Raw genomic sequence first — 18,778 nt, forward strand, 5'->3', positions numbered from 1 at the left:
CGGTGCTAAATACATGTTCCTGCCAAAGCTCTGCCAACTCAGGCATGTCTTTGTTATTACACTGCTCCTCCTGACAGGGCCTCTCTGTGCAGAGTTTAGAGGATGCTTTGACTCCTGGCCTGACCTGCTCTTTCTCTGTCCAGCGCATTCAGTAAAAGCAGCAACCTAGCCTTGGCCTTTTATGTTTCTGTTGCTAAGTATTATGCACTCAATACTGCATTTTCATACGGATTCAGTAACTGCCACTCCAGCAAACCCCTGAAAATCTGCACTAATACTCCATGCATGTCAGCTCTGCTATGTTCACTTCACCAAAGAGAGGGAGAAGGGGAGGGGAGGAAGAACTGATACAGTGCCCACATCCAGCTCTGGCACAACCCCACTGTTGGTAAGAGAGGGTGTAGAGGCAGCACTGTCTTCTTCACCCCTGCTAGAGGAGCAATGTATGGCAGAGCAAGGTCAGCCTACACTAACAGACCAAGAATACTGGTGTGTAATAATTCTGGAGCTGCATATATTTGCTACCTGGTACTTTTTTTTCTTTGCTATCATAGCACATCTGGGATGTGCACTGGGCATTTACCCCAGCATTACTTCCCATTCACTATCCCCAAATGTCTGCCAATATACTACCTTTCCTCAAGGTGTCTAGAGACAAAAAACACCACAACAAGTGACTCACTCTGTTCATCACACTAAAATCATGTTCTGATCTACACGGCCACTTCCCCCCTCTCTGTGTAGCTAAGTCAAGCCTGCCTGTTCATTGATGAGAGCAAATTTCAGCTGCAGTCAGCACTATTTGGATGCGGTTGTTGGGCAATTGAGCTAATATCTATAGGCTCATATGTTATCAGCAGAATGGCTATCTTATGTCTAGAAACTATATTATAGGAGTGACAGATGTAGCAAAAATGGAGCACTAATTTAATTTTCAATTGCATTGTCTTCTCTCTGACCTGGCAGTTCAAGAAGTCATCACTGGACCACTAGAGTAAGCAAACTCCGTATCAGAGACGCTGAAGAGGAATCTCCAGGCTGTTTTTCACACAGCCACTTTCTCTGACTATAGCTTCTCTGGAACAGAATGAATCACTTGATGGTCTGTCTTTGGTTAGCTGACATCTATTTAAACCAGCGTGAAGATCTGCACCTTTGATGTGAGTTAATTAAGCTCACATGGCTTTTTCCAGCCTGGCTTCTGCAGCTTCAGAAGTGAGGGGTGCCAAATTAGGCCCATCTGTCTATGGAAGGGGTCCTCTCCCGCCATAAGGCACACTCCATTACCCAGCACAGGAGCTGCCTTCCAAGAGCACCATGAAAGGGGGTTTCTTTGCTGCCAACAGCTACTGACAATACCAGGCCTGCCAGGTGTGGGGGTTCATGAGAATCACAGTTCTGTGCCATCAGCTTCTCTGCACAGAAGCCTTAAGGGTCTGTCTACAAAAGAATTTCCTGCAATAGCTTTTTGTTTAACCCTTGGAACTTCTTGGAGCAACAGATCTGCAAACACATTTGCTTTTTTTTTTTTTCCCTATTTAAAAATAAAGAAGGCACTAACAAACTTCAGAGGGCCAGAAGATGACTACCTGCCTTGATTCTGCTGCCATTAATTGTATAACTAAAGTTTGTAGTCTCTACAAACTCTGGAAACCTCTCATTTGGTATCTTTTTGGAATCCCAAAAAGAAAAAGTAAAAATCCATATCATCAGGTACAGCTGTTACCAAGGCACCCTCAAGGACTTTTGCCCATGCCCATCAAGAAGAGTTGCAAGATTCAGCTCCCAGCTGTCAGAAAAGACAGTTTCAAGAAGACCTACTTGTATCTGTGGAAAGGGTATCAAAAAGGCATGTTTCATGAGAACAATAGACAACAGGTATAAAATGCTATGGGGAGGATCTCAAAAAACATTATTTAAAAATAGAAGTTCAGTATAAAGATAGCAAAGCAGTATTAACAGGTTTCTCAGAGATGGTGCAACCTCTGCACACCTGGAAGACTTCAAACTCAATGAGATAAAGCCATGAGCAACCTGGTTTGAATTTAGTGTTGACAGTGCTTTGAGCTGACTGCTGGATTAGGGACCTCCTGAGGTCCCTTCCATCCTGAAAGGCTCTGTGACCCCATATCACCTTCTACAGGTTACATACCGTATAAAGTAATGGAAAGGGGTTGTCAGAACTGCTTTGGGAGCCTGAGTATTTGCGCCCTGGACTTTCGAGAAGCACCTCTTTACAGTTTGTACAGTGCAACTGAAAGTCTGCACAGTTTCATTGTGCTCACACTGGGAGCATCCTGGAGCAAGGAAACGATGCTTTCGTCAGACAGTATCTTGCCTCCCAGAGCTGAGGATTGCAACCAAATGCATGCAAGAAGTACTCTAATTAAAGAAGAAATAAGAAATGCAGACTCCAAGGCTTAATGAATCATAAAAAATACCTAGAAAAAACCTAATCCGGTTAATTCCAAGTGTTTAATTGAGTTGGCTGAAACGTTGGCATGCGTGAACACAACCACGTACAGTTATTTCCCTGGGTAGAATTCTTCAAGCTGTAATATTGATTCTTCATCCGGAGCATGAATGGCAATTATTTGTTAATAAAGCTGTAACTGTTCTACATACCAAATCAAGGTCTTGGGAAACCCTCCTCTTGCGCAGCTCTTCCATCCTCTCACACACATCTGTGAAGCAGGTGTTATAGTAGTCTGCATACTGCTGTGCCAGATCATCAATATTTCCCAGTGACCCGTCCTACAGGGGAGACAAAGAAAACAGATTAATCAATTTAAAAATTCTAACTTAAAGGTAGCACCACAACTATGAAGGAAAGCCCTGTCCCTGCAGCACATCATGCTCAGGTCATCCTCTCCATCCCTATCCCAGAGCACACTAACATCAAGAACAGCTGGGAACTGGATTACCAGAACAGCTCCTCACAATCAGGTGGGACTTTGTTAATTCCCACAGAGAGAAAGAAGGCAGGGACAACAATGCAGCAGAACAACACATCCTCAGGCACTGTCTGCCCCAGTTCTCTCCCAGCAGCACCTGGTTCTTCCAAGCTTGCTCTTCCAAGAGCCAGTCATTACACACATTTCACTGACCCTACCACGAGTAGCCCTGCTTTGTGACAACGACTGACTGTAACTAAAACATTTCTTACCAATACACCAAATCAGCCAGACTGCAAACAATGATACCCACAAAGACACTCTGTCAGCTGCTCTTTTAAGATGCAATGGGGGTGTCAACATGGTTTGTTGAGTCTCAAATGTCTGCTTTGCAGGGCACAATTGCTACACTGCTAATGAAACAACTACAGCCAGAAACCTAATTGTAATAATCTGTTAATTACAGTTCAAATTCATACTTTAAAAATTATGAATAAAGAAAATAAGACAGAACAATAAAAAGGCTGAACTTTAAGTCTCATGAGAAACCTTTCTAAACATCAGATATGTATGCCCCATCTGAAGTGAAGTGAGGGGGTGGGCAGGTACAATATGCACACTTAAGATAGGTCCAAAAAATGGGATGGAATAATCTTGTGTTCCTGTTCGTGTAACTTATGAAAGAGCATGTATGTCACTGGGTGCATTCCTTAGAAAGTAACATCGATGAAGAAGATAAGCTCTCTATACCTGTCCTGAGAGAAGGACAAGAATACATTGTAGACTATTATTTCATTGCTGCTGTTAATATATGCACACATATATATATAAAATTATGCCTTGATTATTAATAAAAAGCTAAGCAATAGAGAAATAATGTAAAAATAATTATGCCAATAATATACATAAATTGCAAGGTTGAGTTATAGCATATGAGCTAGGAGGAACTTTTAATTAGTAACCACACCTTAATGAAGCTGTTGTTACTTGGAAATAAGCACGTGGTTCCACTCTCAGGGTTCTGACTATGCTGAGGAGGAAGGCTTGCTCTAATGAAGTATCACTTCCAGGGAACTGGAAAAAACTTTCCAATTGAAATCAAAGTGAAAGCCTATTAAATCTAAGTCTGTGAAAAATACTTTCTACTCTTTTAAACTGTTCCACAGGTGAAACAGTTATCTCCTGAAACTTCTGCAGATTTCCCCAGAAACTTTTGCAGAGCTCACATTCCCAAAATTTAGATCAGCTTGCATTTTCTCAGCACTACCGTGTGCACCAGAGGTGGAAAACAATTTGCATGTCACTTGTTGGAGCAGCAGAAGCAAAATAACTTCACTAAATATATATCTACACCTTGTCCCATGCCCCCATACTTACATATTTTTTTACTGTAGTTCCTACCTCTCAACTTGCCAAAGATCTCACACAGGAGATGTTTCAAGCATGAAAAGATTGGGGTCCTTATACAAATACACTTCTGGGAACTTCAGACTTTCCAGAGCTTTGGACAAACAACTTCCTGCACTGCTAAGCAAATGCACAGTTTACATGGGGAAAAAGCCAGCACCTTTGAGAACACAACCCTGCCTTTCTACAGGAGCCACAGTGCTACCTGCTCACAGCGGAAGCCTGTGTTTTCCTCCAACCACCTCCTTGACAACCATCACTTCCCAACAAGCTGAGGAGGAAACTTGGACTCTTTGCCTGTACCACGAGTTCCACAAATTTCCCTGAGCCACTGGACACTCCTACTGGTAGCACTACCTCCTCTGGTAGCTGAGGGTGTGCTTTCTGGTACTACATGGACTACGTGCTGCTTTCAGTGTTTAAACACTCAGGAGGAATAACCAGGGCTGCACAGCTGGGGAAAAAAATGAACACCAAACTGAAAAAGCAACCCCAAAACTTAAACTTCATTTGCTCACTTTTGTGGGCATTAAGAGAACCTGTATGACTTTCAGAGAGATGATGTGACATCTGAATCCTAACAAATATCCCTCTGTAAGGGTTATCAAAAATTCTCACTTTGGAGTATCTTCCCCAGCCAGAGTCTGTTTATTCTTTGATAAGCTCTGCCAGTTAAGAATATTCAAGTTGGAAACAGTAATGATGTAAGAGCAACACAGGGAAGCATCATCTTACTAGAAAAAAAATTAAAATTGCCTATCAGTCCATCTCCTCTTACAATTCTGGAAACCATACATTCCATAAAGTTAACCTGCTCCAAAATACTCATAATTTTCAAAGGTAATTCATGACTTTGAAACTGCCTGAAATTCTCCACATCCAAACATATCATTTGAACTTTAGCTTAGCTGAGAGTCATTCAGAGCTGAGGATCTCAGCACACTCCAGTGCTCCTCCCCACACCTCCTCAGACACGTGGTCACAGACCATTTTAGGATAGCAATGGCACTGCCAGTGGATCAAACACAGCCAAACAAGTGCTCATTTTTCACTTGGGCTGGCATGCAGTTCACAGTGCTATTTTTAAAGGTAGCCTCCAAAAGGCTGAAGGCTTCTGACTGTCCCTAGAATAGAATTAGCTCGATTGCAGCACCCCAATTAAAGCCTGCAGAAGGTGGGTGGCCCCACTGCCAACGAGCATGTGGCTGCAAAGAAAGGCCAATTCACAAGTGACCCAGTCCACCAGTGCCGCCGTGTCCAGAGGAGCAGAGCTGCAGGCATCAGCCTGCCTGACTGACAGCAGGGATTGCTGGCAGTGCTCAGGGCTTGCATGAGGGGGGCTGTGCTGCAAATGAAAACAAGCTTGGTGTCCAGAAAAAGATGAAGGAACATAAAAAAATCCCACAATCCATTAGAAGATACAGCTGACACACAGAGAACAGGCAGCTGGCACACATACTTGTTACAGCCCTGCCACATGCTTGTGCTGGGGGTCCAGACTGAGGGCAGCTACAGCTTTATTCAGTTGCCATTCCACAAAGGCTGCGTGCACCATCCTTACTAGATGTGGACAGCTTTGGGGTTTGAAGCCCCATAGCTTCAAAATTAGAACAAACCCACAAATATTTGCACCTCAACTCGCCAGAAAGGTGCAGTGGAAAATGCCAGTTGAAGGATTTGTGTCTGTGGTCAAGAGTTGCTTTTATGAGTTTATGCATGCAGGCAATGCAGAAAGCATTGGTTTTGTCAAAAAAAAATACAGATACATAAATCAACCCAGGCCAAGACAGCAAACACCTCATGACCCACAGCATCCACTCATGATTTCATGTAAGTAAATGTCATAACTTAAAGGTTTGTATATTTGATTTACATCACCTCAAATTTGATCCCTACATAGAGTTATCTCCATCATCCTCCTTTATCCTTCAAGCGCTACTAAAGACATGGCAAAACTTAGAAAAGAGAAGATGCTTCATTCTTCTATTGCACAAACAGTGGCCAAGACCTACTTTAGGTATCATCAAACCACTCATCTGAAGAACCATGACATTTTGTCTGTTCTTTAAACTGATCCCCCCAATGTCTCCAAATAATTCTAAACTGTCTCAGACAAAATCACCAGCAGTGTGCTTTGCAATTCTATTTTTTGAGTCTTTAAAAAATATTCATATGCAAAACATGAGCTCCAGCTTGATAAGTCATACATTCCCTTACAAACAGGGTCAAAGAAATAGTCTGAGATGTTTTTAAAAATCTCTAGAATTAATAAAATAGAACACTAAAAGCATAACTCATAATATTTAAAAAATATTTCACTCTGATGCACAAAGAGTAAGACCCAGTGACAATTTTCATAGGTTTAGACAAATGTGGAGTGCCATAGTAGTTTCACACGCAGGAAAAATCATGCAGTTATTTGATACAAAAAATAACAAGCCAATGTAATATATAATAAGCCTTCAATCATGTACCACTATGCCCCATTTTGATAAAGATGGTTTGCATATTTGAGACAGCTTATGCGAGCAGTGAAACAATATATAGCTTTCAAATTTGTTCTTACTGATATATCTGTATTTAAGAAGCCTCTGAAATGCTCTGAACTGTCAGTAACATTTTAAAAACCAAAACCTCATAATAAACTCTGTCATTTTGTCACAAATCCAACAGTTAAAGCACTAACATTTTACACCAATTGTGTTATTACCATGCAAACAGCAATGCTCCTGCTATATAATCCCACAGATCTTCTCTGATGGAAAAAAATTTGTGAGCAATACAAATATCGAGCAAGAAAACCATTCCCCAAACACTTCACTGCTAAGAAGTTACAACACGTTTCCCCTAAGACTTCACTAGAGCATAGACTCTTCCACAAAACAGTTTGATAACCAGGAAATACACAACCTGTTATTTATAAAGGGTTAAATGTAAAATGAAGATTTAATCACCTAATGAAAACAGAAGTTATCTCGGATTTCTATTTTCAGTTGTGAAGTGTATTCCTAAATTTTCATTTTATAATGTATGCATGCAACATTTTTTGGCATCATAAAACACAGAGCAAAATGATTAATTGCCCTGAAATTCCCAGAGAATTAGTTCTGATATGCATGTGAATACCAAAGGAATCCATTGGGATTCCTGTTAATGGAGCAACTACAAAGCAAAGTTGGAACGGTTTGGCACTTATTATAAAGTTACAATTTATCGGTCACTGCACATCAGTTAGTTTAATGTCTTGGCAGAATCCTCTGTATTTGACATCTGAAAGTGTAAAAGTGAAAAATGTTTTGCTAGAGAGCTCTGCAGGCTGTAAAATTAAGTAAAAATACATTCATATTTTAGTAGTATGATAAAATAAAATCGCTAATAACTAAGGAGGAATAACAGACTTTGCAAAGTAACACATACATTTGATGAACCTACATGTCTACCGAAATATTAGGCACTAGCAGAGCATGCACACTTTCTGCATTGATTTCTATGTAGAATAAGATTTTTTAAAAAAATTTTAAAAATACAACTATTTTACTCTGTACTTTTCTGTCTCAGAATCTGAAAAATGCATTACAAAGCTGCATATTCCAGCACATCCTCCTCCTATTATCAGGTATTAGGAATGTTAGGAAAGAGGTCTTGATTACTGGATACCTGTGCTCACTCTCCCAGCCCCTGGTGAAATTCACGTAACTGCACGAACCTCAGAAATGTACAAAGATGTGGATGCTACAAGCCTGTTTGTTCAGCGAGACAGATGGGTTTCCATCTGCACATGGCAATGCAGCTTACAGCACACAATGCAACTATATGAGATCAAAACTTAAAAGCCACTGCAGCTATGGCCACAGCACATCCATAATCTGGGATTTTAGGAATAGGTCAGAAACTGGAAGACAATAGGACTTTTTTTCCTAATAAGGTATAAATGAATGTGGAAATGGTGCTGGCGAAGGGAAGGTGCTATTTCACAACACACGGCAATCATGCCCTGGCAAAGGCACATTTTTTGAGCTTCACAAGCTAAGATGAGAAAAATCCATTTCCATGCCTGAAACACAGGACTACTGTGTGGAGAGTCACTGTAAACATTAGCAGTTTATTTCTGGCAGTTAGATTTTAACAGGGAAGCCTACTAAAAATTTGTGGAACATGACCTTGCATTTCAATAATACCTTTGGTTTGGATAGCTCTAAGAAGTACATAAATGAAAGCCAGAATGTGGGCCAGAGCAAACAGGCTTGATTGGGGAGGGGAGATTGGTAAGAGGGAGGAGGAACAAAAAAAGCAGTGAAATGAGAACATCTGCTGCAGGAAAACATATTTGTGCCTAATAAACACAAGCAATGATCAGATTTTCGTGGGACAACTTTGACTAAGATGCCACCCCTTTTTAGATGTTTTTACTAATCATAAATCTCATAAAAGCTTCAGAAAGTTTGCATCCTTCCCTAAGCAACCTTGGACTCACGGCAGAACTCCCTGCATTCCAAAATATACTAATGCCTAAATTCAGGCTGCACTTCAGCAATCTGAGACACAATATTCCAGGTTCCTTCACAGTTCTTTCTAAGGAGGCGGATAGAAATCAGATCCAAACATTTTCCAAACACAAGAGTTAAACCTGCATCCATCTCTCTGGCCAGAGCCTGCATCTCAGTTTACTACAGTAAAACACAGTGAGGATAGGCATCTGTGGGAAAACCTGCAGAGCTCCCTTATAATTCTGTTACAAATTTTGACCCTCTTGCTACCAATTTCTGCTACGAATAGGGGCTGATGTTTTGCCTTCTGGCACAGCTTCAAAATGCTTGCATTAAAAATGAACCCAACAAGCTGCTAGAGAAATACTCCCTTCTATTCCTAGGGCTCAGCAAGGACAATCTTCCATTCAGCAGAGTTAACAATTCCACTATCCATGCAATGACAGGTTCAAAGCCTGTCTTGACAGTCAGCAGGGTCAGAAATGTGAGTGAGACAGAAGTGCAAGGCCAGGCAGCCAGCGCTTCCCTTGATATTCAGAAGAAGCCATAAAATACTCAGCGTACAAGTCATGACATTTTTATATTGAGAACAGCTATTTTTGAGGATGCTGAAAAGTTGTCATGGTTCCCTTGACCTCTCTACAGCCAGAAACTCTGAGAACAAAAAGAACATACAGACCAGACTGATTCAATAGACTTTCCATTAATTTTTATGGCATCTGAGGGTTGAGTCATTAAACTATGTGGCTTTACAGACAGAGTTACAAAAATAGATGTGACACTACTGTGTCAAGCTCTCTACAGCCTGGTTAAAACACTTATAGATTCTGTACAATAAGCAGAAAGCACAATGGTATGCTTTGATATCAAAGATTTTGCAGCAGTTATTTGAAATAACTGAAAGAACCCACCAAGTTCAGAGCACAGTCACTCTAGACCCAACAAAATCATATTAAACCACACAGTTATGTAAGTTTTTTCATATATATTTCATATATATATAACTTTGCCCTATCTTTACATCCAAAACCCCCCTTACTCTTTTCAATATTCTGAAAAGAAAATGTTTCCTTCACCAGTATCACCACAGTTGGGTTTTTCCCCCCCCCACTTCTTTTTATTGTAAAGCCCCAAAGTCTTTGTTTTTTCCAGAGATGCTTTGTTATGCCTTCTTGACATTCTGAATGTGATTTCTGCTTTTCCCTCTGTAAATGAAAAAAAATTTAAAAGCACACTACTGGGATCCCTCTCTGCTGTTTGCAACCAAGGAAATCCTCTATGGAAAAAATAAAAATATATGAATGCTAACAAAAAAGTTGTGTCTATGCAAATGTACATTCCAATGTACTTAAAAAGTTCATATTTATCATGAACCAAGTCTTGACAGACAAGAATATTTGCAAATTGTATTCATGACAGTTAGTTCAAAGCACCCTTAATGTCCAGCATCCCTAATAACAGTATATTATCCTCTATCCTCCTTTCCTTGAGGTGTTCTACACTAAGCTCATCAAAACGTAACTCAAAACCCTTGTCTGCTCTGATACCTGAAAGGCCACCACCATCCACCTGACTAGTCAGCAGTCAGCTACAAGTTGCCATTGACAGCTTGTAAAGCAGAACAAGTTTGAGCCATGTAATAGCTGCACCTGACATCACCTCTCATTAGTTTTTTCTCCCTTGCTCTCACTGCCTCCTCCTTTTGCACACTCTGCTGAGACTTTCTCACACCGAGTGAAAATTTCTCACGTCATGTGCACCAGCTGCAGTGGGTTCTAGCCCGAGACCTGGAGCAGAAACATATGGTAAACAAAAGAATGGCAAGGGTTAAGAAATGTGCATATATCTGATAAAAATACCATTAAGGAGATGGAGGTGAATTTCCTGTTTCAGATTTGGGAAATTTAGCATATATTACGGGGGTGGCTTCATATCTGAGATAAGTTAGGGTCTAATGAAATAGATAGGCAAAAGGCAAACATCTCAAGTAGATGATGAAATAAATATTTCAGGGAGTTAGCCATATCAGCTGTAATAGTGAAGACATCTCATTAAAGCTCTTCTCCTTATATTTAGTAGTAGCACAGTATGACAAATCCAAATCTTCTGTGATATATGGGACTACATAATTGAGGTGCAAGTAAGCACTAAAAGAGTAGTCTGAAAAAATAGAAACAAAAAAGATGTAAAAAAATATTTAGATATTTAAAGGCAAAACAAACTGAGTAGTCAACAGTATCTCAGGTCAAGTGAGTAAGCTCAGCAAGTCTTGTTTACAGTACTTCCCTAACATGTTAAAGTTGCTCAGAGAAAGAAAACTTTGATAATGTGCTGGTTTCACTAACAAAACTACTTTTCAAGTTTCAAGGCAGGAGAGAATGACTGCCTTTAGATCAAACTGTGCTACGCTTTTCCCCTGGACAGTTTGGCAGAAGGAGGACATACTTTGTCCAGAAAAAGTCAAGTTCACTCAAAAAAACTTCTCATCCTTTCTCTGCTCCCCCTTGCCTCTTCAGTGTACTACTGTGTGCTCCTTGCTGCTTTACTTTGGGATCCAGGCCTGGGATCCTGGGCAGGTCCCTATGCACAGCAGTTTCCCCCAGCCCACCAAAACCCAGCAGTACTGGCTTTGGAGATGCACTAGTACAGGAGAACACTCCATGGTTCCATCATTTCTCACCATCCCAGCAGCTAAATCATACATGGGACCTTCCCCCCAACTACAACTACTGAAAGGCAGAGGAGAGAGCACAGTCCTCTCCCACTCTGCAGCACTGGGAAAGCCCAGCAGGAATGCAGTCGCCTGCCCCATGTTTCCCTTGTCTGGATGAGCCTATTAGCTCGTCTGCACTTACAGGGCAAGAGCTACAGGGCAGCACTGCACCTTGCATCATCACCCAGCTGGGCAGTGAGCATCCCAGCCTTTAGAAATGCTGCTCTTAGGAAGCTGGGTGTGACAGCAAGCACAATTACTCACTCCCACTTGTGCTATTATGGATGCTGACTTCCAAGAGGAAGGTGCTTTCCTGCTATCCATGTTAAGATGTCAGAAAGGGCAAAGGAAATCTCGAATATCTGCCTTCATTTCAAACTGTTTTGACAAAGCATGAAAAAACACTGCTCTGCACACCAAGACATTACAGGATCGCTCCTCTTTTTTGGGAGTAGGTATGGAAATCAGCAATCCTGGTTGAGGTGCCCAGCAGCACAGGGCACTGTGTGTCCCAGAGACAGAGCCCTTGATTTACTGTTGCAAGTGCAGAGGGCAGCCCAGCTGCGGAAAGCCAGAATGCTGATGTTTAAACTGCTTTCTCAAACTGATATTTTTCTGGTTTTTCCTGCTAGAAATTCAGCAGCCTAGAGGATACACCCAACACTTCTACATAAGCAGGGACTAACCTTGTCTTCACTCCTACCGCTTCCTGACAGGTCATCTTTTACCAGGAAAGGAAACAACTGTAATTGAGCATGGCAGCAATCCATGTTTCCCCCTGTAATCTTAGCAGCAGAAGAAATTATTTCCTGTAGCTCCTGTAAGCAAGCTGTGCCCAGGCTCCCCTTCACCAATGCCACCCATCCTGCCTGCCTGTGCTCTCCCTGCAAACCCTCACTCCTGCAGGGACCACGTGCTCTGCGCTGGCACGGAGGAGTAGCATTAATAAACTAGCTTAAGCAGACACCCCACATTCATACAAATCTGCAACCAGAAAGGCAGAGGCTGCCCTAAAGCACTTCAGTGAATCCTCAGCTTTTGACTCTTAAGAGAGGTATGGCACTGTTAATAGAGTCTCAACCACTGTAGGTAATGTGCAGATGAACTAAATATAATACTGTGCATGCAAAACTTCATGGTGCTGGGCTCAGGTTTTTTATTGTCTTAACTAAGCTTCCTCAAGTCTCTTTGGAGAGTGTTTTATTTAGGAACAGTAAAGCACAGTTACCAAGGGGTTTCAGTTCATTTAATTAAGTTGAATACAATTACACTCCAGTGGGTCTTAAAAATGAGGAATCTATTTAAATATTATTTAGATGCGTGTCTTTTAAGTACCACAGATTGCACAGGGCTTCATGTTTATATCAATTAGGGATATCAACCTAGCAATAAGAACTCTATCGCTTGCCAGCTTATAATCCTTTCCACTCTGGGATTCCGTATTTTATTTACTCATTTCCCTTTATCTGTGTACAGTGAAGAAGGGCTTTTTGCATTCCTGTGTGCTCACACTGCTTCATCATTGCCAAAGCACTTCCTCATTAGGCTAAATAGGCCTCTTACACAAATAAAAGAGGAAAATTTCTGCCTATCAACAGAGCACATCCTACAGTCTGGGCTTCAATAACTGTGTGGTTGTCGTATCTCCCAGGTATTTCAAGCACATATTTTTCTGAAGGGGGAACATGAAGGATGTCACATGTCTGTTTCAAGGAAGTGCTTAATCCTGTGGCTGCTGTCAGTCCAGTGGCTCTGCCCACTGACAAGAGATGTAAGGACATGGAATGAAGCTGCATCAGAGGAAGTTCAGATGGGACATCAGGAAAAGGTTCTAGATTGTGGTCCATCACTGTAACAGGCTCTCCATCGAACTGATCACAGCACAAAGCTCATCAGAGTTCAAGGAGCGTCTGACAATATTTTTAGTCTTATGGTTCAGTTTTAGATACCCTGTGAGAAGCAGGAAGTTGGACTAAATGATCCTTATGGGTCCCTTCCAACTTAGATAGTCTGTGAATCTATGTTGCTTTTATTGGAGACTGAATTAGTTACTCAAGTGTTGCACATCACAGATGCACATCAAACTGAGGCACAAAACAGTTTGAAAAGCTCCATATGGCTAAAACGAGGTCATAAAAAGCAGAAGCTGGCAGAACCCCAGTGTTAATGAATCTCAAAAAAAAATTGTGTCTCTATAAAATGTGATAGTTGATTCTCACTCCCACAAGACCCTGAACCACAGGCTGAAAGAAAACAATCATAGATAAAGACACTTGGACTTGGATGGCAAGCAAAGCCTTTAAAGAACTTATTTATGCATAGTGACATGAACATCAAAAGGAGAACATCCTGCTAACTAACCATTTGTCAGGACAGTTGTCATGCCAAAGAAAAACATCTCACCTAGTTGTAAAAGTGACAGTAACATGAAAGTTTCAGATGGAAGGAGTTTCCTCACAGACTCTGCTCCTCAAATGAAAAAAGTGACCGCAGTCTCAGGGAATACCATCCCATAAGCCCAGCAAGAGTGGTAAGAGCTCTGTACCAGGCTGCATCTGAAGTGACACAAAGCCAGTAGTGACCTCTCTGAGCAAGATGTTGCATCACTTTTCACAGCCTGCACCATTATCAATTTCAAAACAAAGGATGTATAGTAAATAAGCTCATTCATTTACAGAGAATTAGGATTTGAAAGAAAAAGATTTTGCTGTATGACTCTTTCAAATGGAAAGGAAAATCATGTATTTTCAGATATGGCAATCTGTTCAAAGCCTGAGAGATGCAAGAGCTGGTTCAGAAGGGGTTACATGTGAACAGGAAAACAGGGCATCAGGCTGTCTCTGGGAAAACAGTAAATTGCACTCTCATGCCCAGCTTGTTGCAGCTAACCAGCCCTCTGCTACCAATTACCCATTCAAAGCATCACGGTATGGCAATACCTTGATGGTTTAGTTTTACATGACTCATACACGCATCAATCATTACCCACCTACAGCCTGCATTTGTCTCTAAGCAAAAACAAAACAAGGTGTGACCAACTAGACATGAAGACTTACTTTGCACTACGATATCCCTACTTGGTGCCTGAAATGAGTCTTTTCATTTCTAAACCAAGCTTAAATCTCCATTATTTACTTCCCACGTGCTCCCTGACGTCCATACCATTCAGCCATCTCCTCTGGGTCTCCAAGAAGTCAGCCTGCACACTGACCTTCCCCAGCCAAGGTCCTGGTGTGTGCTCCAGTCATTTCCTGCCATGAAGGTGTCAATTCTTCCTTTCACATGATCCTTCTAAATCCCTTTTCCTAGCAGTTGCAAGTTACTGTTCTCAGCTAGGACTCTTCTCACTTTTCTGGCCACAGAAATACAACTCTGGATACTGACTCACTGCACCTCCATCCCCTGCCATCCTGTTTCCACTTTATATGAGAGGTACTTTCCTAAGACAGGCATGATTCTGGAGAAAAACCCCTATTTTGCTCTTTTTTAATCTTTTGGTTTTGTAAACTGTTCAAAGCTCCCCCAGCAACAGATCTGCCTAAGAAAGGCAGAAGGGTCAGCAGCAGTTAACATACCTTTTTATCCCCCTTTCCTCTCTCTTTCTTGGCAGTTTGTAAAATAATTAACTATCTGTAAGCATTCTGCAGTAGTTATTAGGTTTGGCAGATGAAAAATGAAGATTTGTACAATCTTTTGTATTCTATGTACACTTGAGACAGGGATTAAAACCCACAAGTAACTTGGCAAAGATTACTTGAAGTACCATTCCATCGGAGAGAAAAAGCAACACTGAGAACATTCACCTCTTTTTTTTCCTCCTACTTTTGGTATTTAGGAACTCTAACTCCACACTAAACAAACCCAGTGGGACTCATCACGACTAGGATAACAAGGATAAGCAGAAGGATCCCTTTCCCTTCTCATTTATGTGTGACCACACACCACATGTGGTATGAAGCTACTCTTTATCATCACCATCATGCCAGTGATTTTGGTGAGCTCCTTGACCTTATGTTCCCTGTTAACTTCCTGAGTTTAGATAGCTATCAAGCAAAGCTTAGGTTTTACAAAGTTTATCCATCTGCACATATATACTCCCTGACACAAAATCTAAACAATGCATTGCTGGGTTTGGGCTGAGCAGGAAACAATACACCTCACTGAAGTGAACCATCCCGGTGTCCCTTCAATTCAGCGTGCACCAGTACACGGCACCACAGTGGAGTGGGACTGCACGGGATCAGACTCCATCTCTTGTCTCATTGTAAACCACTCAGAATAAAGATAAGTGTAACGAGAGAGGAAAACAATTAAGGAGGGGCAGTCCTTTTGCACTACCTACAACAGAGCAGTCTCCACTGATTAAACAAGAAACAAAAGACCTTTCCCCCAAACCTCAGAAGAAAAATTTCCTCCAGAAACTTCCTCTCCCTACTGGGTTTTTTGGTTTTGATGCACAGTATCATTACCACTCCTCTGCTAAAATGTTGCACTGGGAATTCTTTTTCTCCAACGTCCATACAAAATATGATATATCCCTAAAAATACTCTGAAGCATCATGTTTTTAAAGCATAACCATACAATCATCTTGAAGATGGAAACTTGAAGACAGGAACCACAAGTGACATGCAACATGCCCACACCCCTTCCTGTTTTACAATGGTTATTTATGAATTCTAAGGTGGGAAAGAAACCTAATAATGGAGGGGAAATCACAACCTCCAAGTGGTGGTGGATATTATGTACGAATACAAACATTTATTTATAAAACAGGATTTTTCTTATTTTCATCTTCAGAGATTATAAGCTGCAGTTTAAATGCAAAAGATTTGTCATCAGCTTTCAGAGCTACTGCCCTAAAGTGGCCAACCACTAGAGCTCCAAAAATCACAAGTATTAAAAATTATTCAGTATAACTGAAGGCTGCATTAAGTCTATGCAATGATATTGATAACAATATGAAGCATGTCTGACATGGATGGTAAAAGGAGATGACTCTTAACTTAGCAATCGAAAATAGGCATTTTCAATTTGCACTCCATCCCTAGGATTGCACTAGAACTTTCTGGCTGAGTTGCAATACGTAGCACGTGTCTGCTGGAAAACAGCAAGCACAGAATCAAAAGAGAAGGAAAATGTTTCAGAACTGTAACAGATATGTATAAACAGGGATAATAAACAGGCAGAACACAAACATCCAAACATCCCTGCAAGTGTAAAATGTGTAAAATCCACATTCTTCAGCAGAGACATATTACTTCTAAAGGTATATATATGACTCATAAGATACTACTCTGGCAAGCAGAATTCTTTAAAAGCCTAAAATGCCTTTTTTTTTCTGAAGTGCAGTGTAATGCTATGCAATCAGCTCTAGCACATATTTTCATCTAAGCTCCAGCTGTGGATGTGCACTCGCTGACAGGACTTTTAACAGTGCCCCCATGGTTGTGCTGGGGTTGCAGTCAAGCAAAGAGCAAGCTCTGCAGAGCAGGGTCAGCATGGAGCTGGCATTGAAAGGGGCAAGAGGCTCAATCATCTGAACTTATGAAAGAACAACAAAAGATGCATTTTCCTGTTTTCCTAAAAGCCTACAGGCCACACACTGCTCCACTATAAATAAACTCATGCCTTAGGCTCCTGAAGTTTTTATGTAAACAGTGCAGAAAGTAGACCCTTTATCTTTTGTTTATATCATACCTATCAGCACTGCACAAAGCATCTTCACTTGCAGGCGAGAGGGTTAGGAGCATCTCACAATCAAGAGACTGCTCAGGTACACTCAATTTAATATTGTAACAAGCATGATACTGTTTCCACTATCATCTATCAGCTCTCACCACACTTGCTGCAAAGCTTTCAAAGCATTGCTTTTATTATTACATTAAACAGTCACCTAATCTCCTTTACACATGCTCCCACGCACAAAGAATACAGTCCAAGTGGAGAACACTGTGAGATTAAATATTAGCAGGCTATAACCTACAAAGAGCAAAAAGCACTGTATATCATCATAAATGCAATGACAATAATGAAACATAAAAGGATGTATTGATATTCTAGATAACTGTATTACCACGCTTGTAACCTTCGTGGTGTACGTTTACCCACGCACATGAAATGACACATCTTCATCTGGAGGCCTGATGATGCAAACTGATGTCAAGAGCATATCCCCATGTCCGTGCAGGGCCATGGGGAAGTCAAATCACCAAAGTCTAATAGGCATGAAGCAGAGCAGATATGCAACACTCCAACCAGATTGCACTCAGATTGTGACACAGATCTTAGAAACCAGTTCTCCAATTTAATGCATGGCTTTCCATTAAAAAGCCTGAAAGCGTGACTTATAAATCATTGTTGTATTATACTCTTAAGCTTATCCATCCAATTTTCTAGCTACACCCTGCTTAAAACTGTTTTCCAGATCGGTTATACAATCCCCTCTCTCCAGCTCTTCATAGGAAACGTGCCTCTAAAACTAGTATGTAGCTCAAAAATGCTTATACAGGTGTCATTAGAATCTACACCATCAGATACTAATCTTAGTTCAAATAAACCTGGTACATTTTAAGTCTGTGTTTCAAAACATAGCAGTAGACAAGAAAGTTCTGCTATCACCATAAGCCAGGAAACACACTTCCCTTGCCTCAAGAAGCTGAGAGCAGAGCCACCATGCCCACACCTGACTCACACCAGCAACTGCTCTGTGGCAGAAGAGGGCACAGGTAGCTCCTTTTATTTTTAATGTCGTTATTTTCAATAATGGAAATCTGTGTTATGAGCCCTTGTGCCCAAGGGTTGTAATTTTTCCCTGCCAATGAGCTGTCTCTTGATGTCAGGCAGAAATAAAATTCCTTCATATCATACTTTACCTTATCACACAACTATGTCTATATATATTTTAATGGAGACTATGTTTTTATAGTAGAAACCTGATTTTTAGACTTGTACATACAAAACCCAGTTTCTTCCTATTGCCCATTTTCTCAATGAAAAACATGAAATCCAGATCCTTGCAAAGCCATCCCTTCAGCCACCTTCCTCCTCCTCCCACCACTAATAATGCCAGGTGGTTAATTAGTCATCAGTTGTGTCAAGCAATCACCAAGAGGAAAATTGTTAGCAGTATCCAATATTAAAACAAGGATTATGACAAATCACTTTGCTGGGTGTAAATTCAAAGTAATTCCTATTCCTCCTGTGCTTCTAAATCTCCTAAAGCCCGAACACAGCATGTACTCTATGGCCATTAATAGTGTCACAACAGGCTGAGCAG

General features: G+C 41.0%; 1 protein-coding gene across 1 annotated transcript in view; it reads right to left on the minus strand.

Moving 5' to 3' along the window:
* LOC120501343 (SAM and SH3 domain-containing protein 1-like) overlaps nt 1-18,778 on the minus strand; it is a 532,792-nt gene that overhangs the window by 94,325 nt on the left and 419,689 nt on the right. Inside the window, 1 exon segment of the mRNA XM_039707483.1 lies at nt 2,626-2,754. Within this exon segment, the coding sequence (XP_039563417.1) occupies nt 2,626-2,754 (129 nt within the window).

Source organism: Passer montanus, unplaced genomic scaffold, assembly GCF_014805655.1.
Source record: "Passer montanus isolate IOZ18808 unplaced genomic scaffold, ASM1480565v1 scaffold2, whole genome shotgun sequence".
NCBI classification, from domain to species: domain Eukaryota; kingdom Metazoa; phylum Chordata; class Aves; order Passeriformes; family Passeridae; genus Passer; species Passer montanus.